This window comes from Trichosurus vulpecula, chromosome 1 (assembly GCF_011100635.1).
Source record: "Trichosurus vulpecula isolate mTriVul1 chromosome 1, mTriVul1.pri, whole genome shotgun sequence".
Taxonomy (NCBI): domain Eukaryota; kingdom Metazoa; phylum Chordata; class Mammalia; order Diprotodontia; family Phalangeridae; genus Trichosurus; species Trichosurus vulpecula.
In genome coordinates, this window is record NC_050573.1 from 334340258 (window position 1) to 334368032 (window position 27775).

Below are 27775 nucleotides of genomic sequence, written 5' to 3' on the forward strand. Positions count from 1 at the left end.
GTGAACAAGTTCCTCCTGAGGGCCCTCCTGTTATCTTCTCTCCCTCCTTTCATCCCTTACCCCTCTTCAACGAGTGCCTGTGATTTCATGCGGCTGAGATCCCTTGGAAAAGGAATTATATGAATCACTAACACCTTTGCTGAATTACTTTCCTAGAAATATTTGCATTTCGAAGAAGGATTCATCTAGGAATGGATTTGTAGTAGTAGAACTTCAGATATTAAAATACCTGGGTATCAGGGATATCTGGGGGCCACTGATGAGCCACACTAAGAATATATTGAGCTAATGGCTTGCACCGGAGTCTTATGGAGAGACTATGAGTCAGTGTAAGACTCTCATGAGTTTAGAGTATCTAGTGGAGGGCAACTCACACAGAGAAGGCTTTGAGTTCACAGACAAGGGGGATTCATTGAAGGAACTGGATTCATTTAGCCTACAGGAATTTAGGGGGACTCCCAATAACAGTCTTCCAGTATTGAAAGGAATGAATATCAACTGGAAGAGGCAGAAAGCCTGAAAGATTCCTTGTCAAGTATGCTGTGGATCAGATTCTTGTCCTGTACCTGTTCAGGTATGGATTGAATGAGAAAGTCTTTGGAGTCCTTTCCAACTCCAAGATTCTGTGAACTCATGTTTTTAATCCGCACACGTTAGGGCAGCATTAACCATAGAACATTAACTCTATAAGCACAAATGTAGCAATGGCTAAAGAGGCATCCATGGGGAATGGATTGAAGCCAAGATCATGCCTTCAAATCAGAATTTTCTTTAAAGACAAAAATGGTTTATAAAAACAAGGATCAAAAGAGAAAAAGAAAGTGAAGGGATTTCAGCCTTGAACATAGATTTCTCATTAAGGAAACTCACCTTAAGAATATAATGCTGAAGAGGTTAATTTCTATGCCCCTTTTATTAATGGCTCACAACTCTTTAGCAATTAATGGTTTACAAAATGTTTTCCTCACAACAACCCTGTGAGGTAGGTTTTAGTTTCACACTATTATTTCCAAAGCCTCATGTATAAGTCATCAACAACCCACTTAGGTTTTGAAGCAGAAACAAAAAGTCTTCAGACCCCAAAATATATTGGATATTCTCCTTCAAACTCATACTGAGGCCTTAGAAATGAGTGCTAGCAATAGGTAAATTCACCTTTGCTAACAAAAGTTAAAAATTAATATATATTTTGATCAGGGAAAAAAACCTATATCTTCTAGAATATTTATCATGGCAGATTTTGTGGTGGCAAAATATTATGGTAGCAAAAAAACTGGAAATGGAGGGGATGTCTATTAATTGGGGAATGGCTAAATAAGTTGTGGTTTATGATTATGAAGGAATACTACTACACTGTAAGAAATGATGGGCTGGTTGTTTTTAGAAAACCATGGAAAGACTTGTATGAAATAATGAAAAGCAAGGTGAGCAGAACTAAGAGAATGTTATATATGGTTAAAAATACAATATCGTTTGAAGAATAATTGTGAACAACCAAGTTATTCTGAGTATTTTAAAGATCAGCTATAAAGGACTCATAAAGGAAGATGCTATCCACCTCCAGAGAAAGAATTGATGACTAGAAGTATGCAAAGTATGGTTTTACATATGTTTACAAATGTGTCAAATGGTGTCCTTCTCTAGTGCAAGGTGTGGAGAGAGGGAGACAATCCAGAACTTAAAATGTGACAAAATATATAAAGAGGAAAAAAAAAGGAAAAATTCACTTTTGCTAGCAAAAGTGAAAAATTAATATATTTGCCCTGTTTTTGTTGATTACAACTTCTGAAGTAAGGGAAATTAATTAGATTTTACAATATTAATATTAACAATGTTTATTGGTTTCTTATGAGCATACTCTCTCTTCTATTGTCCCAAAACATATGGATTATATCTAAGGGAATCTTAAGAGTATCTATAACCCAGTCCTACTTTTTGAAAATGGGATGAGAAACATGCATTTGTTTGGTATATAATCCAAGGAAATGAGAGAGTACATACCTTTCCAGTTCACCAGGACTAAGAGTTTAAGAAAGATGAAATCTGCTTTGTTTTACTACTGGGATTTATAGAATTTTAAGAAATTGAAGACTGTGGGTGGAAGGGAGGAATGGTTCTTATTTCATCTGAGTACCATCTTGATTTCCCAAAGGCTCACCAAACCAAAATGGTCACAGGCTGATGCATTTTTCCACCTTAGCTACTTCTAAAAAAGCGTATAAGGGTTGGGATCTCCACCTCTCTGGGAGGAAAGGATTTAAAAGAGCATGTGCCACTGTAGAAATAAAGTTGCTAATACAAAATCCCAGTAAAGGGATAAAAGACAAAAGGAGAGAATGAATGGAAAAAGGGCAATAAGATAAAATGGAGTTCTGACACCCATCACAAAGATAACCAGCCTGTACTGTATACACACACACACACACACACATACATATATATAGTTTATATTTATATATATGTCAACTTGAAACCTACATCTTACTGTAGCGTATTGATTCTATATAATTTTGTGTCTTCTTCTCTGCAAAGAACAATTTATTCCAAATTTCAGGACCCCTTTGATCCCTGAAACGACAGACAGCAGAAAAGGTAGCCAGCAATGTACATTCTCCATATTCCCTAAGTTTAAAAAAAAAGTGTTTTAAAGAATTTGCATAATATTCAGACTTTAGTGTGTTGGTGTGGGTGGTTCTGGCTCAATGTTAGTTCTATTCTTGGGGTTGTTTTTTGGTGGTGGTGGTGGTTGGTTTTTTTTTTCATAAGCCAACACTAACGGCAGTAACACACCATGGCAATTGGCAATTGTTCACAGCTAGGTATAGCATAGGGACTTTCCAAGTTTTGGGGGGTTGTATTTTCTTTTCCCCAAGATGTATCTTAAGGCACTGATTCAGCCAATCTAGGGCACAAGATTCTTTCAACAAAACTTCACATTCTTATTCCCTCCACGTCATTCTTCAGTTATATTTCTCACCACCAAGAATTGGACTATTAAAAAATAAAAATATTAACCTGTAGATTTTTGTTTTCATAATTATAGTCCCCACAAACTTTCCACCTGGAATAACTCTACTTCACTAAATTTGGAGCTCTTTGAGGACAGGAACTGTTTTTGCCTTTCTTAAATACTCAAAACAATGTAGCACATGACAAATGTTCATTTGACTTGATTAGATCTACTTGCAGCCTGTTCAGAATTTTTATATAAAATTGGAGAACTGTTTCAGGTGTATTTCATGTATTATGAAAAAAAATTGGTAAATTTGGGGAGACTGTTTCCTCTCACCAGTGACTGGTTTTTGTTTTTTAAGTGGAATATATGAATGGACCTGTGAATGTACGGGATGCCTGGAACTTGACAATGTGTCATTTATTACCTGTGCACCATTACAGGAAGCAGACTTGTAAAGGAATCTCCTACTTTAGATACCTTCCCTCCCCCTCTTTTATATATGAATTGCTGCAGTATTAAGAGATTAATTACTACCTGGATTCATTTTCTGAGTACTTCTACTTTCCTTTGAGACTAAAAAGAATCTCTATCAAGGTCACATAGGGAGTATTCTCTGAATTCAGCAAAATCGGTCCACATTGCTTCATCAACATTTTCATTTGTTGGTTTTGCAAGTCAGTCCTCTTATCTGAGAGAAGAGGGGAGAAAAGGAGAAATAGGCACATAGTATAGGACATACTAATTTAGAAAAATTTTTCTAAAAAGTAAACTTGCTTTGGACACAAAAGATACACTAGAAAACAAATATGGAGAAGCACTTTCAAAATGCAGCAGGAAAAACATGTGTTATTCAGTAAAGAAATGTCACATCTACATTGCCCTTATCTGCCAATAAAGCATATTTTGATAGGTGGTTCTATATCCTCTGTATATTTCTTTCCCTGTGCAGTTTCACAGTATCAGAGGTTTTAGCCATAAGAGACCTAAAGATCGATTTCACTAAATATGTTTTTCTTAAGGAATAATTTTCTCAACATGTCAAAAATTAAAAGCCGAGGGAGAAATAACTGTAAATGGGCCTGGGCCTGGACTTGAAAATTAGACTGTGAATTTTAAAAATATACCTCTTTTAGAGGAACAATTGATCTAATAAAATTTCTTCTTTGCTGTTCTTTATAATGTCAACATCTAAATCAAGAAATTTTAAATCTATTTTCTACACAGATACACCTAAAGTTCTATTATACAGTAGTTCTAGAAGTCATCCAACACAAGAATAAAAGACAGTACCGCTCCACAATAATTGGTGGTACTATGCTCATTTTACTAAAGTGTTGGTATATTTCCCTTATTAAAAATAGAGAAGAGAATGTTTGGCAAAGCTTGAAATTCTTATAGAAAGGCGAACTAGAGAACAACATGATGGAAGTGTAATTTCATCAACACCGAGAAAAAAAAGGATGGAGCAAGTCTCAAACAAAGTCAATTTTACATAATAAATGGTGGCAGGGACCAGTAATGAGTAATACTTTAATAAGTTTTCTAGCAACAAAATTTTAACAAAATTGGCTTTCAACTTTGCAAAAGTGGTTGAGTTAATTTCAATCTTCTCTCTAGTGCTGGTAATGATAGAGAAACCTCTTTTGCCACAGGCCTCTTGAATGGGGAATCAGTCATGAGTACTTCCATGGTTTGTCAGCTGGTACTATTGTCACTGTAACAAGGTGTAACAAGGCCACTACCTACATGAGGGCCAACACAGGCCAAGTTTGGCCCTACCTGAAAGAAATACAGGCCTCATAAAACATCCACATGCTACCGACATTATTTCTGCCTCTGATATGGTTTCTTCTCAGGGTGAAGTATGTCACTGGGATATATCCTTTTCATTAATATGACATGACTACATATAAATTACATAACTATGATGAATATTTTAATGGTTCTGACTTGAAAGGGCCTATACATACATCTTAGTTCCAACCCCATCAATTTAAATTTAGATCTTGTAATTTGCTGAAAGAATGGTTCCAGAAAAAAAAAAATTAACCTTCAAAGCTGCCAAAGAGAGATGGCACCCAATTCTATTTTTATTTTTTGACTTAAAAGTTCCAAACCATATCTGTAAAATCCACTCAAGAAAAAGTTTTTCGAAAGTTTCTAATTATATCTAAAAAAAAAATCCACAGGGGAAAACATCTAAGTATATAAAGAGCTCTGCATTTGTAATAAGAATTATTATCAAATGCTAATCCTTTCTACCTGTGATACATTAAGAAAGTCATTAACTTTACTGAACCCCCCTCAGTTGTCTTATCTATAAAATAATGGGGTTGGATTAAATGAACTCTAATACCCTTCGTTTTGACTAAATATCAAGGACAAAAATCATTAACAGGAAAATTAAAGAGATTTAACACTAAAAAATAGGGCCCGATAAGTCAGGTAATTGCAACGATGAAGTTTTGGGCAAATTTGCTCCCATTTATGAAAGCAAAACTCTTAAAAGCAATTAAAACCACTTATTAGAGTACATGCATCAATTTGCATCTTCTTGTGAAGACAAGTGCAGAACTTGTTTTTATGGGTCAGTGTAATAGAAATTAGCAAGGCTTTACTGGTGTAGTCATTCACCACTAAGAAACTGGGGTTTACAGCACAGGCTTGTGACTAAATGGGCATGCACTGTGAATAAAGTGACTTAGTTTCCAAACCTCACTTTGCCACTAACAGATTGACTCCGGGTGACTGAACTTCTCAAGGCTTCAGCTTCCTCATGTGCAAAACAAGGTGGCTGGTGCAAAAATGCTGTGAGGTGGCACAGTCTGGGCATTCCCCTTTCTAAAAAGAGCTTTTTGGAGGCTTCATTTGTTTAACTAGTTCTTGTTTGCTTGTACTTGCAAGCACTGTGAACTCAAATTAATTTTAATACTGATTCAAGGATCCAGTGTTTTGAAGGCTATTCAGAGGCCTAAAGTGAACCATTCTTTGGCCTGCTATTTGCCTGTTAAGTTTCAAGACTTCTTCCTCTCTTGATGGCATCTTCTGAAAGGCAGTCAGATAAGAAATAATCCTAAGACCCTTGTCAACTCTTCCTTCAGAATTTTATTTAACATATTTGATAGAAATGCTGATTTGAGATCATCTTGAAAGCGGCAAAGTCAAGTATTGAACCGGTTTTTAATACAATTTCATCACACAGAACATGACATGCAAAAATAGAAAAGGGTCTGTATTGAAGTGCTATGTAGCTTTAAATGCAAGCTTACAGATTTAGCTATGTGGGCTGTCACTGAGCTCAGTGGTAAAAGGATACACCAGGGAAGAATGTTTTCTAAATAATAATGCAAACTTCAATTTGCATTCTCTAAGTAGAAGAGAAAATGTGGGGACATGAAGGTTTCTTTTTAAATTGAAAATACTGAACACTATTTTTATTCTCATTCAATATCAATGTAAGCCAGCACCTTGAGAATCATTATACTAAATAAAAATGGGAAATTCTTCATATTTTTTCAGTTTAAAAAACTTCCTGTTGTTGTGTACCTGACTACTTGTGCTACTTCAGATACTGCGGCTACTAACCAAAGGCATAGTGCCAGATTTTTATCCTTCACCCACCCCATCCAAAGGTAGGCTGAAAATGGTGGAGTTGAAGATGCTTTCGTTTTACTGGGAATGGTGATAATGTTACACGTACCATACCACACAAACTGAACACTGCTGGACATCAGCACCAGGAACCTGGAGAACATGCTATCATGGCCCTTAACACTAAAAAGCACCCAAATTAGAATTCCTTTCTTCCAAGTCATCAAATTTGCTTCAGTGTTCATTAAAGCAGATTGATTTTTCACTACCATGACATTGAGGATGACTTGATTTATTTTCTCACTCTGGATGTTATTTCGTGATGGAATATTGTATTCATTCCAGGGGCAGTTCTATTATAAGAATATCTTAAGAGAAAGAAGAAAACCTAAACAAAACTAACAGCCTGTACAACTTTTTAAATTATTTAACTTTATTACTGTTGCACCATTTATACAATTACATATAATTTCAATGCATCCATTGTACATTTCGTTTTTTTTCTTGGTTTTTTTGTGTATTTTTTTCATTTTCCAATGAGTGGTGTGTTGGTGTCTGTGACACAGAATGGAAGAGAAACTGGAACTGCAATGAACGCAGATTTTTTTTTTTCATTTCCACTGACCAATAAACAGAACTACAGGTGCACCCAACCACGGACATGCATTAACTCGTCATGAGAAATCTAGGTAGGCTAAGTAGAATGAGAATGTTTGTTACTCCCAAAAATATCTGGAGAGGAAGAATGGAGGATTGGCATTGAGAAAAAATGTGGACAGCTAAGTGGGTACTGTCTGAAAGTTGGCATTCATCCACAGCATTAAAAAAATATCAAAATAAGAAAGGCTGTAAATAAAAAAAAAACCACAGAAAATACTGCTTTCATAAAGATCTGATTGCCTTGGCACAGGCCCTGTGGGCAGAATCAAACACATCACTCCCAAACCCTATTACAGAAGAAGAAAAGAGATTTTGATATATCGGTGGAGTGCATCTAACAGCAGTTCAGGTACAAAAGATGTATTGTACTTTCAGACATCCATCTTTAAAATCCAGGACTTATTTGTAAAGTTGACTGAAGGTATATTAGATATTTCCCCACAAAAATACTATTTGGATTCTCTCCCCCACCCTCTCCCTCCCTCCCTTGATGGGAATATCCTTTTTTGGGGGCAATACATATCGCTATTTCAGATTTGAAACAAGTTAGTATAGCTGGGGGGAAAAAAGAGAGAGAGAGAGACACAGGTTGTTTTTAAGTGATTATTATTAATTATCATCATCATTATTATTATTATTTTTTCACTAGGCTGTCCATGTTACTCTTTCACTGCTATGGTTTGCTCCGAATTCGCGGTCGAAGCCTCAGAAGGTTTAACCTCTTCTGCTGGGGCTGCAGGTTCCTGGGCCTTAGGTGTAGAGCTAGGGGCTTCCGCTGCTGCTGGGGTCTCCTGGGAAGAAGACACAGCTTCGCTGCTAGGTTTTGAGTCTGAAGCCGGAGCCACTTCACTTTTAGTTTCTTGGGTGACGGGAGCCTCAGTCTTTTTGGCTTCCCCTTCCTCTTTGCTCTTGTCATCTACTTTACTAGTTGCTGTGGCTTCTGAAGACTGGGAGACCTTTGCCTCGGTGCTAGATACCGAAGTCTTAGAAGCATCACTACTGGCCGCCGGGGCAGAGGCAGGAGCCTGCTCCGGCTCAGTATCCTTCTGCGGCTCCACCTTTCCATCAGGGACAGCCTCTTGTTTCTCAGGCTCTGATTTCGGAGCCTCTTCTTTGCCAGCCGCTGCATCTTTCTCCACTTCCTTATCTTCAGTCTTGTTAACAGTGACCTGCGAATCTTTATCGGCCTTCTCCTCTTTGCCCTCCTTCACGTCTGTGGTCTCTGCCACTGTCTGGGCCTCATCATTCTCCTTGGGAGTTTCTTCTTCCTCTGCACCGGCTCCTTCAGCCTTCTTGTCTTTATCCTTGGCTTTCTCATCATTAACGTTGTACCCCTTCTTCTTCTTGCTGAGCTTGCCTCCCATCTTTGGAGTTCTGCAACAGAAAAATAAAAAGAGATTTCCTTTTTTAGAGTGAGGAAACAAAAGGAGGCTTTAGTTTCAAAGGTAAACAGCTCAGTTACACAGCTACTGACTGACCAGTCAGCTTGGTAAAAAAGCTGAGCTCCAAGTGCCAGTGAAGCTAAGCTGTCAGTCTTAAAGGAAAATGGAACAAATATTTGATTTTCAAGTTAGCAGTGAGCCCTGGCTGTGCCGTCTCTTCCAGTTAAAGCAAACACGAAGTATTGAATCCAGAAGCCTAAAATGGCAACAGCAGCCATCTTAGATTTAGCATACAGCTGATCAAAATCTGCTTCGTGCTTTAAAAATAGGCCTCTATATGAAAACCTCAAACTATTATGTACCATAGATCATAATTTCCTTTTAAAAATCAATCCCAGAAGACTTGGATTCTTTAGAAATTCTCTTATTCTTACTCACGCACAAAAATATATTTTCATGTATTTGAATACCTAGGCTAAAATAGAACAGAGGAGATTCAACCTACCCTGTAATTAACAAAGGACCTGTTACAGTCAAACAATAGTCCAGGTCATTAAAAATAGAGCGTCTACTCCCACTATAGTTGTCAACTACTGTAGATTTCTGTTCACTGCTTTTTTAAAAGTACTTCAGTTTTGGATAATATAAAGTCGGTAAAGGAAAACATACACTAATAAGGCTTGGGAGTGGTGGCGGGGGGGTGGGGGGGAAGGAGGGAAGACAGAAATTTCCAAAAAAAAAAAAATGAAGCCTACGAAAATCTTGCCCCCTTTGAAGTAATATGCTAGGTTGTCACACAACCCATTTAGTTCAGGATTCAACCTGAAGCCTCGAGGCCACATGTGCCCTTCTAGGTTCTTGGATGCGGCCTTTTGACCCAGTCCAAGTTTTCCAGAATGAGGCTGAGAGGGCCACATATGAGGACTTCAAGGCTCCTGGTTCACTGCCCCTGATTAGCTAATATACACTGTCATCATCAACAGTGTTAATAAAGATTAATTATGTGCACCATTCTTGGTACTAGGGGGATTACAGGATACAGATAAAATGTTACCAACAATTTAGATGATAAGATAATGTGAATTTGGAGTAAGCTAAGGACTTTATGAGGCTCAGAGAGATGGAGTAACTTGCATATTATTCACTTGTGAATTACTATAACCACAGGCTATTAATTAAGAGTGTCAAACTTAGATTAGTCTTTCCATTCCAGATCCAATACTTCTTACATGTCATTAGTGACAGAAAAGATAGGTGCATCCAAAGAGATTTTTACCACTGAAAGGAAATGAAGTAGCAAACAAATGAACTATGGATCCATTTACCCTTTTCCCCCCAAATAACTGCTTGGCCTTGATTAGAGCCTTAGCATCAGAAAGTATCTTTGCTCAATTTGGCTTCCTAGTGTGAAACACAAATATACTTTCTTTGTAAAGAGCTATAATTAAGGCAGAAGTCATTACTTAAATAAATAATGCCTTGAAATAGATATGGGTTTATAACAATCTGATTTAATTTTTAACTGGCTCGAGTGCATGTAGAGTCAGCAAATTTGACTCTAGCTCCAATTGCTGGAGACATGACACTTGGCCACAGCACACTGCGCAAAGAAATGGAAAAACTGACAAGTCATGTTCACAATGCTTCTCCTTGCACCCTAATAGAGCTCCATATGCTGACTTGGAAACTTCAGTTAGTAAAATGACATCAGGTCGCAGTGACTAACTGCATCCTTTCTTTAGCTTTCTAGAACACCACTCTTATCTCTTCTAATTATTCCTTGGATCTTACTCTGGCCCTTCATCTTCCCAAACTCTTAAGACAGGTGCTCCCTTCGAATCTATCTTTAGCCCTCTTCTTTCTAGGTTCTTTCTCCTGACAACCTCATTTACCCCATGGCCTTGGCATTCAAGTCTACATAGGTGACTCCTAAATTGAAATCTCTTCCATGATCTAGAACACATTTCCAATGACTGTTGAATTTTCAACCAAATTTCTCACTAGCATCTCAAATTCAAAATGTCTAAAACTAAATTTATCATCTCTTCCTCCAAATTTGCTCCCCTTTTTGACTCTACTTTTTGTCAGTGGCATCACGATTTGACTCGGTGTCCCATGTTCAAAACTCTATTATATGTGATTATTTCTTTCTCAGAAACCATATTGTATATTGTATTGTTTTAAAGGATTATCACTACAACACACCCAACAACTAAGTGGTTAACGAGCCTCTCTGCTTGAAGACCTCCAAGGAGAGGGACTTTCCCATGTCCTAATGCAACCCATTCCATGTTTGGACAACTATAATTCTATAATGGAAGTTTTTCTTGACATCAAGTATAAATTTTATACCCCTTGCTCCTGGGTCCTGCCCTTTGGAGCCAAACAGATTAAGTCTAATCCTTCTTTCATAGGATAGCTCTTCAGGCAGCTGTTGTTTCTCACCCTGCCCCCACCCCAGTTTTCTGTTTTCTAAGCTAAACAATCCCTAGTTTCTTCAACTTATCCTTAGATACGTGTACTCAAGGACCATCACCATATTGGTTATCTTCTCTAGATGCTCTCCAACTTAACAATGTCTTTAAAGTAGCACTCTCTTAATTCCTGTAAACTATCCCTGTCTTAATGTAGCATATTACATTTGCTTTTTTGACTGTCATATCACACTAGAACACGTTGAGTTTATAACCCACTAAAGCCCCCAGATCTGGTTCAAATTACTAACCAACCATGACTCCCCCTCTTTTACTTTTGAAGCTCACTTTTTGAACCCAAGCATAAGACTTACATTCATTCTTATTTCATTTCATTAGAATCAGCTCAGTGCTGGGTGCCTGTAAAAATATTTCAGATCTTGACTGTCACCCTGTGTCATGCTATCCCTTCTCAGCTTTGTGTCATCTGCAAATTTGATGGGCATGTCATCTTTGGTTTTATACAAATTACTGATGTTAAAAAAGTGTTGAATAGCACAGGACTAAGCACAGATCCCTAGGGTACTCCACTTGAGATTGTCTGCCAAGTTCACATCATAATATTAAAAACTCTTCTTTGAATTGGGTCATTTCTTTAGTATAATCCATCTAATTCATCACCTCTTCCATATCTCTCCATCTTCTCTATAAGAATTGTTGTTCAACCATTTCAGTGTCTGACTCTTCATGACCCCATTTAGAGTTTTCTTGGTGAAGATACTCCAGTCATTTTCCATTCCATTTCAAAGATGAGGAAACTGAGGCAAACAGAGTTAAGTGACTTGCCCAGGGTCACACAGCTAGTAAGTCTCTGAGGTCAGATTTGAACCCATGAAGATGAGTTTTACTGACTCCAGGTCCAGCACTCTACCCACCGTGCCACCTAGTATAGGACAAAGGTTTTGCTACAATCTATATAAAACTTTATCTACTGCAAAAAGTGAGGGGGTTGTACAATCCCTAAGGTCACCTCCAGCTCTCACGTTATGAGTCTAAATTGTTAGCTCACTGTGACTCTAGTCTCCTAGAATTCCCATGAATGGCAGAATGAAAGCCTTTTTGTGAGCTCTACCACCATTATAACATGACTTTGTATGACTATAATACTTTACCTTTACAATGTACATTCAATGAAAACATCTCATACTGCCTCCTACAGGAGAAAAGGAAGGGTCAGAGGTTTACACTTGCTAGGGAATATAGATAGGGGAAAGCCAGGTTGATCTTTTAAGTCCCCCACTATGCTCATAGCTATTCCAATGTGACAATAAAAGAAAAAAGGAATTCAAAGACCGATACAAAAATATCTTTAACCTAATGAGTGACTCACCTACTCTGCATCATCATCCTTGCCTCAGTCTTATACTAAAACTAATTTTTTTCCCACTCTAAGGGGGAGAGGGGGCGGTTGGAGAGGGAAAGGGGATTACATTGTCATAGCAATACCAACATTTTTAAAACCTACTTTTGCAAGTATGAATGTTTATGTATATTCAAGATATTCAAGAAGACAAATTATAGAACCATTAAGATACTTCATTTTTAATTAGTAAGAAGAACCTTTTAGTATATAACATCGATGGGCACTTAAGCACCAAACCACTCATTATAGCCAAAAATAATCTTCCAGACAGAGTTAAAAAGTCTAGGCCAGACATCATATGAGCTGCTTCCTTAGCCGAGATATTGTTTGAGTGACAACAAAGGAAACGGTATCAATCACTTCCCCTTTCACTGAACTTTCATTATATCTTCAGTTCTCTCTACTCCTCTAACTAAAGCAGAACAATCTGCTAACCAATACACAAATCACATCACCCTCTTCAGAAAGCTTTGCATACTATCATGAACCTGTAAATTAGAAAACTACAATAAACAATGAATCGGTCTGACTATGCTCAACAAGAATGCCAAGGTTGCTGAATTCCAATCTTGGTTATGACATTTACTAGCTATACTAAGCTTCAGTTTATTCATCTGTGAAATATTTGCACAATCTCACAGGGTTGCTTAAAAGGAAAAGTACTTTGTATAATATATATATATATATATATGTCAGTTGTATCACTTCTCTTACCAAACTAGATGTCAGTAAGTATGTTAGAGGAAGTACTATTTTAGAAAAGTCAAAACTGACTTGAGTGTTCCAATGACTAAAGTGAAAGACACATTTCTTTTTTCTTTTGTTTTTAGACTTCTTTTTAAGACTGAAGGTCTTAGAAAATTACCAGGAAAACCAAGAGATTAGTTCACATATTTCAATTTCTAACATGCCAAGGGACCATTTTATTTTGCTCTCCAAACTGAGTTGTGACCAATATTAGGGTATCTGTATTATGAAGTCAAACATCTGATCAGTGAATTGGTCTTCATTTTAAATATTTTATGAGAAATTAAATCAGTTTGATGTTAAGCAGGAGATAAATACATCCTGCCTTTCTTTTCTCCAGATTGGGACTAAAGGAAGAAGAAGGAAAAAGAGAATGGTGACGATGATTTCAATGGGAGCCAAGAATAGTTCTTAGTCAATTCAAATTTAAAAACACAAATTTACGCTGCAAAATACATTTTATTCTCATCATCCAGGCTCTCTTTTACTTATTTATATGTGCACTTGCTATCTCCCCCAAAAGGATGTAAGCTCCTTAAAGGAAGGGACTGTTTAATCTTAATTGTCCTAATCCCAATGTCTAGCACTTAGTAGGCACTTATTCTAACTGAATGAAGTACATTTCTAGTAAATATCTACTCCCTGAAACAATGTCATTAGAACTGCTTTGCCATCTTACTTCAAAAAACACAACTCATTGCCTAGTCACTTCTTTTTTAATTTGCAATAAATCATTGATTTAGTTGTAGCCTAGCAAAAGAAGCCTAAAGAAACTATGATTAAAAAAGTCAAGTATAAAATTAAGGGGCAGAACAAGTATCAGTGTGTTTCTGAAGAGGTTTTCTTATCTAGTAATGACAGGAAGAAGCAGAGATGACAGATGGTGGGGCACATGCAAAAATCAAGAAGTTCTCTCATCAGGTCCTTCCCTAAGGGCAAATGCTACTAATAACCATCATACAAGAAGATGAAGACTCAGACTTTTCACATCTACCTCTTCCTCAGACCAGCGGCAGGAAATTATTAGGAACTGCACAAATGAGGCAGACGTGGACTTCTAAGATACTTTATATGTACAAACTTCATGAAATTATTTAGTAAGTACATTATTTAATTTCTACCTTAAATCCAATCTCAACATATCATCATGGCCTATTAAATAAATTCCAATTCAGACAGCTTAGTCTAAGGAAGGAAAGTATGTAGGCAAAATCTTTCTTTATCAGCCATATGCTAGATATTTTAGGGACGAAGGAATGCTAGTCTTTTAAAGATTCAATGATTCGTTTACTGATCCTTGTAGTTGTTATTTCTCAGTTGTTTTTTGGTCCCATCTAACTCCTGGGAACCCCATTTGGGGTTTTCTTCTAAGAGATACTGGAGTGATTTGCCATTTCTTTCTCCAGCTCATCTTACAGATAAGGAAGTTGAGGCAAACAAGGATAAGTGACTTGTCCTATGGTCACGTAGCTAGCAAATGTCTAAGTACGGATTTGAATTCGGGTCTCTCTGACTTCTGGGGCTGGCACTATACCTACTATGCCAGCTAGCTGCCCAATATGGGTAAGTACTTTAGCCTGTTGATACATTTTAGTAGTTTTAAAGCCTATAAATTGTTGACCTCTACCATTATCCAAATGTATTAAAAATACATTAAGGAAATTCACATAGCAACAGATCTTGCCACCCCCACCTACTACACCTAAGTAAACCTACAAAGAATTTACAACCATAAAGAAACCTCAGCAGTTCAACCTTCTCATTTTACAGATAAGGAAACAGAGATAAACAGTTTAAGTAAGTGACTTGTCCAGGGTCACACATAAAAGCAAGTGTCCAGACAGAATTTGAAGCTAGGTCTTCCAGACTCCCAGCATGCCCTGTCCATTATACCACATTGCCTCTCAAAAAGGAAGCCGAAGTAGGCTAAATGATTGTGGCTCTACACTAACACTTGGATAAGGCTGTGTGGGAGTTGTGCAGGTTGTTAGGGTATCTTCTCTTTACCTACTGTTGATAGCTCCACAGCTGTGCAAAGAACACTAAATAAATTCTAATCACATTTTACAAGAAACAAATTTCCCAGGAACGAAAGACTGTCTTTCTTACCCTTTAACAATGACAAATACGTTCTGGCATTCAAATACTTAAAAATGATTTGATACTAACAAAGCCTGAGTTAATAGGTTGAAGACTTAGGACATGAAAGACTATATTAATTGAGACATTGAGGACGTTGTAGTTTGCTATTGTACCCTACAGAGGATGAAAAAAGGTAATTAATGGTCAAGGGAAGGGATACATAGGGGATAATTGCCAATACCAAAGAACCCTTTCTTTTGGAGTCCTAGCCCCAAAAAAGAAAGTGATACAGAAATGCAAAACCACTGTGTCTTTTCTTTTTGTATCATTATTTTTGAGCCACCCCCTGTACAGTCAGAAGTTAAGGATATATTTAGCTTCCCATACAGACACCTAAATAGTTTCTAGTTAAAAACACCTATAAAGCTAGTTGTCCTCATAAAAGAAAACTCTTCCCCTACCATTCAGACTATTTTGTCCAAGTTTAGACGGCATTTTAAAATGAGTTTGCAAATCCTCTTGCAACATATGCTCACACATAAATAATTTTTCTGGGACATGCAAATGTAGGGCTTTTTTTAGAGTAAAAATTTTGTGTGCAGTTCCACAGGTTGAGAATACTGAAACCCTGGCCATGTGTATCCTCCTCCTTACAGATTATACCCTTTCTACAAAAGGGGAGGGTGGGGGGGTGGGAAGAACGGGACTTCATAACCCCACAACTTTCTACTCTGCTACTGGGTCAAATCAGCTAAAAAAAAATATGCTAGATTCACTTCTGCCAAAACATTATCAAAATTCTATCAAATTCCTAATCCTAGATCTTTGCCACTTAAAAGTGTGGCAGAGATCTAAAATTCATAGGGCCATACTTTTGTCAATACTTAACCCAATTCTGTTCACTTTATTCTATATCAGGCCACACAAGTCTTCCTAGGTTTCACTGACACCATCCCTTTCTTCAGGATAGTAGTATTCCATAACATTTTTTTTTCCATCCTCTGTTCAGCCTTCCCCATTGGTTTCCAGTTCTTTGCCAACACAGGAAAAAAAAACTGCTGTAAACATTTTTTGTACATTTAGGACGTTTTCCTAGCGGTGGTATCATTGAGACCAAGAGTGTTCACAATTTAATCATTTTGGGGACATAGTTCCAAAACCACTTTCCAGAATGGCTGAACCAATTGATCATAAAATGTAAATAACTTTTAAAAAAATTTCTTTTTGAGTCTTATTTTATCTTTCTTTGCTTCCATCCTGGGCCTAATATTTTGTTGCTGTTAGAACTTAAAAGAAATGAGAAGTGGAAATTCAAATTCTGGTGTGACTCTAGCAGTAGACAAAACATTGCTGTACACATTGAAACCAATTAGTCAGTATTCAAACTAATCTTGTGTTATACTCCCCCAAAAAAGGAAAGAAAAGTAGCTGGCAACTAAGAAAAATACAACAATCATGTGCCCCACTGTACGCTATTTGAAGAATCTGATCACCACTGAGGTACTGCTCTGATGTAGCATAGAGTTCTCAAATATTAAGGTAGCAAAGCCCCAACCTCTGAAAAATTCTACCAAACTAGAAAACCTTGGCAAAAACTCTTTCAAGTTCAGAGAGATCCATCACTGGAAGGTTGGCCACTGGGTGATGAATTTTTGGACCACAATACTCAAAGATCATTTATAAATTTGTGGTGCAAAGTTGATGTAATTTGTGGGGTAAGTTGTCAGTAAGGGCCCAAACGGTCATGTGGGGAATCAGGGAAGGTTCCATGTAGAAACTGCCACTTGAGAAGAGTTCTGAAGGAAATAAGGAAGTCTAAGAGGCAGAAGTGAGACATGAGTACATTACAGGCAGGGGAAACAGTCTGTGCAAAAAGACACAAGGACAGAATTTCAGGAGCGAGGAATAGCAAGAAGGCCAACTTGGGCAGCCTATAGAATTGGGGGGGAAAGTGATATATAATTAGATTGGAAAGATAGATTGGGGGCCAAGTTCTGCAGGAGTTTAAAAAGGCAAACAGACGAACCTATATTTGATCCTAGAGGCACTAGGAAAAGCAACATGGTCAAATCTGCACTTTAGAAAAATCACTTTTGCAGATGTGTCTAACAGGAATTAGAAGCAGGGAGGCCAACCAGGAAGCTACTGCAATAGTTCAGGAGAGAGGTAAAGAGGGCATGAACTAGGCTGATGTCCATGTCAGTAGAGAGAAATGGGAAGTCTTTCAGTAGCTTTCGCATTATTTCTTACTTTGTCTTTCTGATATTGGATGGGGCCACAAATAAACCGAGGAGGAAGGAAAGTAAGATCTGAAATGTTAGTTTAATCCTCACAGTTAGAAATGCTTTTCAATAAAAATACCATCATCAAGAAGTCAATACATACTGAGTACCCTGAGGCAGCTAGATGACACAATGGAAAGAGCACTGGGCCTGGAGTCAGGAAGCCTATCTCCTTAAGTTCAAATCCAACCTCAGACACTTAGTAGTTGTGTAATCCTGGGCAAGTCACTTAACTCTTTTTGCTTTAGTTCCTCATCCATAAAATGAGTTGGAGAAGGGGTCACAGAGAGGTGGACACAACTGAGAAACACTGGATACTTATTGCAATAATTGGAGGCATTTCAAGGGCATTGGTGCCATATATGTCCCTGTTAGCCACCAAAAAAAAAAAAGTGAGATGGACAAGAATGAGTGATTTTAAGAGTGAGCTCAAGAGTATGTGGTTAAGAGAGCGGGTTTATTTAATCATTCATTCCTCCACCCCTAAATTAATGGGATCCTAAGACTTAGAGCTGGAAGGGTGATTAGAGGTCACCTAATCCATCCTTCTCATTTTACAGACAAGGAAACTAAGGCCTGGAGAAAATAAGAAGACCAAAGAGGTGACAAAATAATGCAACTGAGATTTGAACTCAGGCCCTGTGAAACAAAATTCCAGACTGTCTAAACTACATTGTGATTCCTTCATCATTCTAAGAAAGCAATCATTACCGCTATTAATTAAATATCTAATTAATATTTATTACTGCTCGCACGTTAGTTTTAGGTCACATTTATGATATAGTGATGTTGAATTTTCATGTGCTGTAGGCAGACTTTCTAGTACAATGGGGACCTATATAAAATCAAGGTGTATGACACACTTAAGCTAACTTTAGACTTGCGGTATAATTTTATAAGTTAAATTTTACATGTTACAATTTTATAACTTAAAACGATTACTGAGGTTTATAGTTGTTATTTTCTTTGTTCTATGTACAGACACTAGCATGGAGAACAGAGATTTCAGTTGGTCGATGTCTTCCCATTTTAAGTTATAAAACATCATGCTTTGATTGTTCTCCAAATGTTGCTCGTATCAAGTATCACAAGTTTAAACATTCCAAGGAGAGTTCATCTTTCCTGAAGAGTTCAGAAAATAATAGCTCACAAAGTAATGATACTTAGTTTAAGGAGAAGGTAATCAATTCCTCTTCCTCCCTCTTCCCCAAAATAACAGCAAATGAATCATTTAAAAAGAATCTTTGAAAGCTTTCTTCGCATGTGTAAAAAACAGTTTTGGCACCATCCTTCCTAACTTTTTAGAAGATGAGCAAACTATTTGTGTAATGGGCCATGTTGGGAGATTCATCATGTCTAAAGGTCTTCAAGAAGATATTGGATAACTACTACTCAGGAGCCAAAGAGAGTTCCTGCTCTCTTATGGGTTAGACAAGATAATTGCTGAAGTTTCTTCCAACATTAAGACTGTAGGAGACACTACAGGGACATAAAGTTGTATATCAGTATCATTCTGACAAAATTTTAGGCATCCTAAAATTTTTGCCATTTTTTCCTAAATACTAATTAATAAATAACAAGAGGAAAAGTATGACTTAGTAGAAAAGTAATTGACATTAATCCAAAAGTTATATGCTCCATTGTGATGGAAGCCAAGTCACTTAACCTCTTTCTTCATATGTAAAGTAGGGATAATAAGGTTACCAACCTCAGGGTAGTTGGGAAGGAAGCACTTTATAAAGTAAGGGTTATATGAAGTGAACTAGTATTGCTACTATTATAAAAAGGCCTAATATAATTTCACTTCTACTTTTATTATTTTCTAGTACCGTTTTCGAAATTAAGTCATCAATGCGAAAACGTTTAATATGAATATATAAGAAGAGCCATCGTCTTGGGGTGGGAGGAGTAAAGAGAGGGGGAGAAAATTAAAACTCAAAATCTTATGGAAATGAATGTTGAAAATTAAAAAATAAATAATTTTTTTAAAAAATCTAAGTTATCATGTCCCTTTCACCAGATCCATCCTTATAGTTCTTTTCTTATAACTAATTCCAACTAGAACAACTATTTCACACTCTCTAGGGAGGGATATAGTGAACTTTTACAAGTTGTTCTAATTGTTTTCTTTCTATTTGTCACAATTCTACTCTCCACTATTTGTGCTGAATATCCTTTCCAGGATAATTTTTGTATTCTTCCATTCTAAAATCCATCCATCTTATGTTAAAGTGTGACTGATAAATTTCAGTTCATTACTTTGTTCCCCACCTAGTGTGCCCACGTGGAGAGGATAGTGCTGACCCTGTTCTGAAAGGCAGATCTAAATGCATGTGGGTAAAATAATGGAAAATATATCAGAAAACATGTGGACTTTTGGAAGCTGACTGGTTCCTTTCCCTTCTTTGTTTTGTGACTTCACATGGGCCCATCTTGAGTGGCTCAATTTCTTTTTCTAAAATATGCTACTAGTCCTTACAGTGGATTACAACCCATCCAATGCCTGCCCACCCCTAGCTACTTTCATTGAAGTCCTCCCATGTTATGTGTTCATTACTCAATGTGCTGGGTGCTCTTCCCTTCTGTTCTCTTGGTATCATGTAAATACCAATGGCACACAGAAACTATCCACTGGCTTTCCCTACTTTTGCTATGGGATCAGCCCATTTTTTTGTTCTGGAAATACATTTCTGATATGTTCCCTTCCAGAGATGGTGCTAGTGAACCAATCCATATCAGGCAGCTAGGTGGGATAGTAGATAGAAGTCAGAAAGTCTGGTCCAAAAGTCACAAGATTCCAAGTTCAAATCTAGTCTTGCTTAGCACAATGCTTGGCACATAGTAAGCTATAGAAATGTTAGCTATTACTATTGTTATTAAAATTACAGAAGAATAACAAGAAGAATTCACCTATTTCCTACTTAAAACAAAATACTCCTTATTATAGCATTATAGGCCACCTCCTTTTTCTTCTTTAAGATCTTGATTAAATCTTGATTCTTAGCCCTGAGAAATCTAATGTTTAGTCCTGTCTCTAATTTTCTTCTCAGTTTAAGAAAAATAAACTTCAATCTGATCAAAGCTCTTTCCATTTCTGTCTACAAGATCATAATGGGACGATTTGCACAAAGAGCTTAGATTTTCTGGGAGACAAGAAATCCCATTGACAAGAATACTAACCTGATGTTTGTATTACTTTTCTCCATCAGTAGGAATACTGAAGATTTTTAAATCACCTTTCGGATAGTAGACTTTAAGAGAATTAGAGAATTCATCAGTTCTAAATATGTTACTATAATCCTTCCTGAATGATTTCAGAGGCATAGGGGTAGAAGTAGAACCTAATTAGAGCCGGATTCTCAACAATGACTCTAAGAGGACAGTCAGAGATGATGAAGATTTTTGCAGCTTTCCCCCAATTTCCTGGCAGAAGTGGCTTAGGTTCAGACTTATGATGAAGATCTCTCCATTAGCCTTGCCTTTTTGCTGCTCCTTCCCTGGCCCCACTGAACAAGGCCCCCTCCATGGAAATATCTGCCTCATGTTTTGCTATGGGTTAGCCGTGCTCATTTAGGTCCCAACTTATACCTCTAATTCCCTGACTAATCAAGAACCTTCCCAATTACCCCAGCCCTCTAGTTTTCAAGTCTCAGCCCAATCCCACTTCCACTGCAAACAGTCAACCAGGATCTACTGAATAGTTAATATATACCTAGTATGGTGTTAGCCATAAAAGGACACAAGAAGTTAGGGGCTGAACTGGATGATTTCTAATATCTCTTCCAAGTTTGAGTTTTAAAATATAAGATTTAGTTCCTATTGCTAAACCAAGAGTGAAATGATTAGAGAAAAATACAACATAGTACATGATTTAAGTATGTATATATATATAAAGCTGCTTAATTAGGAAGCAGAGTGACAAACTTGAGAGTTAGCTAATAAAAACCTCTGTTCAAATCCTACCCCTGACACTATTCAAATAAACAAGGTCAAGTAGCCAACCTCTGAACCTTAGTTTCTTTAGCTATAAAAGTGGGACAATACAACACTATCCCTATGCTAAGATTGTTGTCCAGTTAAAATGAGATTATCTTAGCAAAGTATTTTACAAACTTTAGAAGGCTACATAGAAACTATTATTGTTATGACAGCTAGTGTACCAAAAAAAAAAATCACAATTTGTGCTTTTAGGGCTGTGACCATAAAATAGTTTAATTCCAAGTCTATAAATCAGCCTTCTTATTTTACAAGACTAAACATAAACAGTTTAATTCTACCAAAAACATACAATCCATCTTTATGGCAATCCATTCTTCCAAAATTAATTCATTAGTTGCACTAAATATTTCTTATATAAACAAAATACCCAAGGCAGCCCCACATAACAGTTTGTTATTTACTCGGTCAGAAAGATATCAAGTTATGGCCCCATATTGAAGTAATAAGGCTTTGGAAGAGAAATAGCATCACCCATTTTAGAGAATGAGGAAAGAGATGTAAGTCCAACTGTGAGTTCCTGAGGGTGAAGAAACTCAGTTAACTCTAGCAAAGTATTACTGTTGAGGGGAGGGGATGAGGGGAGGGGTGGGGAGGGAGGGATAGAGAGACAAAACAATAGCGAAATTTCTTTTTCTTTGATGGATTTACTGCAAACTCTACTCCAGATGGTCAACTCTATCTAAAAAGATTTTCCTCCCTTAAGGGAAAAGGGAAAAGGTATAAGAGAAAAGCCTGCAGTGTGCGTTTTGATGGTTTTGTAATATCCTTTCCCCTTCATGCTCTGACACAATGTTTTCTACGCTTAGCTGTCAAATTTCATCAGTGCATTGTGAGAACTTCCGTTGGTGGACTTTTTGTTCTCAGAGTCTGACTCAGTCAAAGCTTTTATTTAGCAATTCAGAAGTATTGCCAACATCAGGGGGCAGGGGTGAGGGAGTCCCGAGGAAGGAAAAACAGACATCAATTTCTAGAACAACTGATTAAATATTTTTGATGAACATTCTGGCTTTTCAGTGATGACACATCTAGGACAACTGAGCCATTTGTGAGTAGTTGTAATTCAATTACACCTCTTTTGTATTTGAGAGAAAATTATTAGCCTGATTGTTCTAGAGGGCCAAGCATTTATTTTTAATGAACAGCTGAATACAGTTGCATTTGTATTGTATCTACAAGTTCTAGGACCATCCAGTACTAATCCCTGATAGCACCAAAGGGCAACGTGGTATAACCAAAAAAGGGCACTGGATTTGGTTCTGACAATGACTATGTAACTGTGGACAGTCATTAAACCTAAGCTCCAGTTTCCTGATTTGTAAAACGTCAATGGGGCAGCTAGGTGGGGCAGTGAGTAGAGCACTGGCCTTGGAGTCAGGAGGACCTGAGTTCAAATGCTGCCCAGACACTTGACAGTTACTAGCTACGTGACCTTAGGCAAGTCACTTAACCCCAATTGCCTTGCCTTCCCCCCCTCAAAAAAAAAAAAAGCAAAAAAAATGTGCATACAATAGTGCATATACTACCTACCCCACATAGTTGTTATGAGGAAAGTGCTTTGTAAACATCACATAAATGAGGTGTCACTCTAATGCTTAATCATTACAGTAAGATGACTCATAGAAAGTCCTAAGATCAAATCTGACCTCAGATACTTAGTAGTTGAGTGACCCTAGGCAAGTCACTTAAACCTTGCCAACCGATGATAACAGGTAGCCCTCCCAGGGTTGTTGTGAGGATAAAAATGAGGTGTTGTTATTTCTATCTATAGACCTTAACGGAGTTTAACTTTGGTCCTAGGAAGGATTCAGGTACCCCAACAGAGCTCAAGAACTGGGCTGAGGAACAGGAAGAAAGAGCCAGGAAAATTCTCCCAAGAAGCTTCAATGCAGTTCTGCCTGATTCTTCCTTTCCATGACTTCCTTGACACCTTAGGTTAGCAAAGGGGCTGTTCTAAAGATTTTTTCAATAGCTTCCCTAAGACAAAATGGCTAGGAAAACTGGCTGCGGCACTTCCAGACTCATTTTATTCTCACCTCATAAGAGTCCATGCAGACCTAACTAGGGATTTCCCCAGAAGGGCTATATCACCTAGATTTTCCCCCAAAAGCAGGTCATCTAAGTTTGGCTTCAAAGACTCACTGGTGAGTTCTCATCCTTATCTGAATCCCTCTCCTGGCCCTCTAAAGGCGCACACATCCCAATCTGGTTGACACTTGTAACAGAAAAATAAATCATTAAGGTATTGGTTCACTACAAACACTACAGCACTACACTGCCCCACACCCCTAAAAAGGCTCCACTATGTGTTTACTCCTTTTCTTAATACACCTCCCTACTTTTGGTCCCATCCTCTCCTTAAACAAAAACAGCCAGATCTGATTTATCCCACTGCACAGAAATCAGTAGTCAGTTTTAGCTCTCCTGAATTAGAACACTCAGCTCTTGTTAAACTGGCTATTTAACTTGTTATATGCTCAGTTTAACTGTGCACATTACAACCCTTTCCTTTTTTTCTTGGTGGGTGAAGGGCGAGGGAAGCTGTTGTTCTGAGAGCATTAATTTTTTTTTAGGTTAACATACTAGAATTTTAAAAGAGCCTGCTGCATAAAGGTAAAACAAACAGGAAAATGCATTGATTTAAGTCGGGACAGGGACCAATACAGAGGAGATAGACAGACATAGACACACGCATGTAGTTTTGAACCAGCTTGTCTTGGGTCACACAGCCAGAGACATGGTGAGTTGATCCACTGGGCCCTATGCATCAACTCACCATCCTTATGACTTACCACACCAAAACTCCCTTCTCAGAATACCACTCCTGTGTTGTCCTTTCTATTAGAATGTAAACTCCTTCAGGCAGGGATTACAAATTGAAAGAGAGAAATTCATATGCACTTAATAAATGTATTTTTATTCATTCATTCAAAGTGCTAATAATATTAAGAAAAGCTTCATTTTTAGCAGGAAAAAAAATCACCATTCTATATAATTTGACAAACCCTTATGAAGCACCTACTAGGTACAAGGCATTGTAGATACAATAGACAAAAATTAAATAGTCCTTTATGTGCTTATCTTCTGCATAGGAAGACATATATAAAAGTAAACAAATAAAAAGTAATTTGTTGTAGAGTATTTCTTAATGATGCTTCAGAATAAAAGTGAAAAACCTAAATGCGTTCTGGTCCACTAAAAGTAACAGGTATCTTTATAGTCGTGGAAAAAATGTCCCAGACCTTATGCAAGAAGCTATGTGGTATACAAAGAGATAGCACTCGACTTGGAGTCAGGAAGATCTAAGTTCAAATCCTGCCTCAGATACTGCCCATGGGTGTTGCTCTCTTGTGTCTGTGTCTTCACTATAAAATGAGACTTGGACTTGCTTGGAAAGTCCTTCCTAGTTCTAAATCTATGATACTAACAGCTTTGGATAACTTCCTTTGGAAAGAAAAAAACTCCATTTAGAAATAAAACATTCACTTCCTTTGTATTCTGGACAATATTAGCATAGTTTCCTTGTTTATGTTCTTTCATTACTAAAGAATCTGACCATTCCTCTATAGAGAAGCCTCTCAGCTTAGCACCCATGTATGTACTCTATGTTTTATTGTTTTCATTTACACTGACTTCCATATTGTTCATAAATCTGTTTAAATCTTTTCAGGGTGAATGATGGATAATGAGAGTTTGCCTTCCATGTACGAACAATGGGCTGGAACCCAAGAGATCCCATTTCTATTTCCCTGTGTAGCTCCCTGACTATAAGACCTAGGACAAGTCATTTACCCTCTTGGAGGCCTCAGTTTACACTGAGAGTTCAAAGAGAGAATATGTTTTTTTAACATCATGAAGCTAGTTTAGTGCTCAATATACCCACAAATGAATAGTATTGAAACAAGGCAGCCTTCCAGTTCAAACACGCTATGAAGACCAAACTGGCTCTTGAGCAAGCTAGTTTGATAACTATTTAAATATAAAATCTGTGCACTGAAGTTTTCCACTTGACATCAGAGCTAAAATAAAATGGGTCAAATAATTCACTCATCCTTCATTCCATGAGAATGCCAGATCTTTGACATCCAGATGAAAAACTCTCCCTCTGCCATTTTGATCCTTCATATATCTAAACAAGAATGAGAAAATCACAGCAATCTTGACACAAATTTGACTTTAAGAAATCACTTATGCCTAGTGTAGAAGTAACATAAGGTGTTATTTCTGAATTTAAATAGCTTTCTTTTCATCACAGAGCTGTGAATAAGCTACCTAGGTCAGTATATAATACTGTGTGTTTCTCTATATTTAAGGTTGTTTGTATGTTAGGTCTTAGGTAGGGCTATTTTCAATTTTCAAAATCATCCTACCACACTTGGCAAACATTAACAGAACATGGGCTTTATTCATTATCATCAATACCTTGATGTGCTTTTAGACTCACAATTCTGCACTTCATTCTGTCTTTTCAAAAGCCCTTTAATATAGAATTTTAATGGGTTACGGGTGAGGGAGAAGAGAAGGGTGTTCCACCTGCCATTTTAGTCAATAACTCTATAAAGTATAATTGAACCACAACTAGAGCTCAGGAAAGGGAAACTGTCCAAGATCATTTTTACTCATCTTTCCTCCTTTAGGCCTGGTCCAATCTGTCATTCTCAAGCAACTAGCTATCTCTAAACAGATCAAAAATTTTTAATAAATCTCATTGCTGCTTATCAAAAAAATTGACCCCCCCCAATAAAGTCCTATTGTGATTCTTCATTGTGATATGGAAGTGACCCTATGCTATGCTAATAAAAGAGCCCTTGGCAGGTCCTCCCAAACAGGAAAGCTTTTCAACTACAGCCCATAGTGTATGTATTTGAAGTCAAGCCTAATTAACTTAGGAGAATTCATTACTGGAAGGTCCAGGTTTTTTTTCCCCTTTTCCATAGAAACTCACAAATAAGAAAAGATAAGGTTGCAATCTGATTAGAAAGTCCATGTTAACTAGGTGAATGGCCATGAGAACAAGCTGATAAGTAAGGTTGCCTCTGGGGTTAGAAAAGAGAGAGGAGAGAGAAAGAAATCAGACCACACCTATACTAAATAGCTGTTTGATTTGGGAAGGGGAACAGGTAAGGGAAACATAGATACTCAAAGCTTCTAAGATCACACTTAGCAACACAGACAAGTAAAAATTCTTCAGAGGTCTCAACTCTATAGAAAGGCAAGACTTGTTTGTAATTATTTTAACTGCTGCTGGTAAATGTAATAAGTTCTCATTTCTTTGACATTTATAGGGAATGCACTGCTCCCTGTCATTTATCTTATCTCTTCAAGCACCAACTTTTTAAGAATGTTAACCATTTTTGAAGGCCATGTGTCTAAGATGCATTATTACACTTTCTACCATTTTAAACAGAAGATACCAAACATGATTTAACCTTTTGATAATGATTTAGGGGAAACATTATGAAGTTTTATCATTATACTGTGTAATGGTTTCCATATTTCCTCTTAAATTTTGTCTTTTTCCTTCAATGTTGAATTGTCAAACTGTCACTTTTCCTAGTCTTGTTTGTACCAGAACTCCAATTTCTACCCTTTTTTCTTAGTATGCTGTTTCCCTAATCATCTGCAGATCAGCAGGAAACCTTATGAATATCATTTAATGTAGTGAATTCAAGTTTGGATAGTTTAATTTTTTTAATGATAACCATAAATTTTATTGATATCTTTGCCTTTTACATCACAATTCCTTCTGGATATGTTTACTTGTCCCCAATCAACTGAATCTTCCCTTCTAACAAAGAAAAACAGTTATACATAACTAACCAGTACAGCGACCACATCTGACAATGTATGTTATACTTTGTCCCAGTAGTACTCCTCCATTTCTGCCAACGAGATGGGTTTATGTTTACTAGAGAGCTCCAATTAGTTATCACGATTACTCAGGGTACAAATTCTTTTTGGCATACTTCATATTTACATTACTGTACTTGCTGCACATACGGTTCTTCTGATTATGCTTGTGTCACTCTGAATCAGTTCTTTCTTTCCATAACTCTTTCCATAATTTTCTGAATTCCTCATAGTTATCATCTATTACTGCACAAAAAATCCTATTATATTCATATACTATACTTTCCCTAACAAATGGGTACCTACTTTGTTTCCATATCTTTGCTGATAAATTTCTGAGTAAGCTTATTTATGCCAATTGAAAAGTCAGTAAATGCCTTTGTGTGGAGAAG

General features: G+C 37.1%; 1 protein-coding gene across 1 annotated transcript in view; it reads right to left on the bottom strand.

The window, feature by feature from the left end:
- Positions 1 to 6117: 6117 nt before the first annotated feature.
- BASP1 (brain abundant membrane attached signal protein 1) overlaps positions 6118 to 27775 on the bottom strand; it is a 78435-nt gene continuing 56777 nt past the window's right edge. The window contains exon 2 of the mRNA XM_036742719.1: positions 6118 to 8581. Coding sequence (XP_036598614.1) covers positions 7867 to 8571 — 705 coding nt within the window. The 5' untranslated portion in view covers positions 8572 to 8581 and the 3' untranslated portion in view covers positions 6118 to 7866. The remainder of the gene's footprint in view (positions 8582 to 27775) is intronic.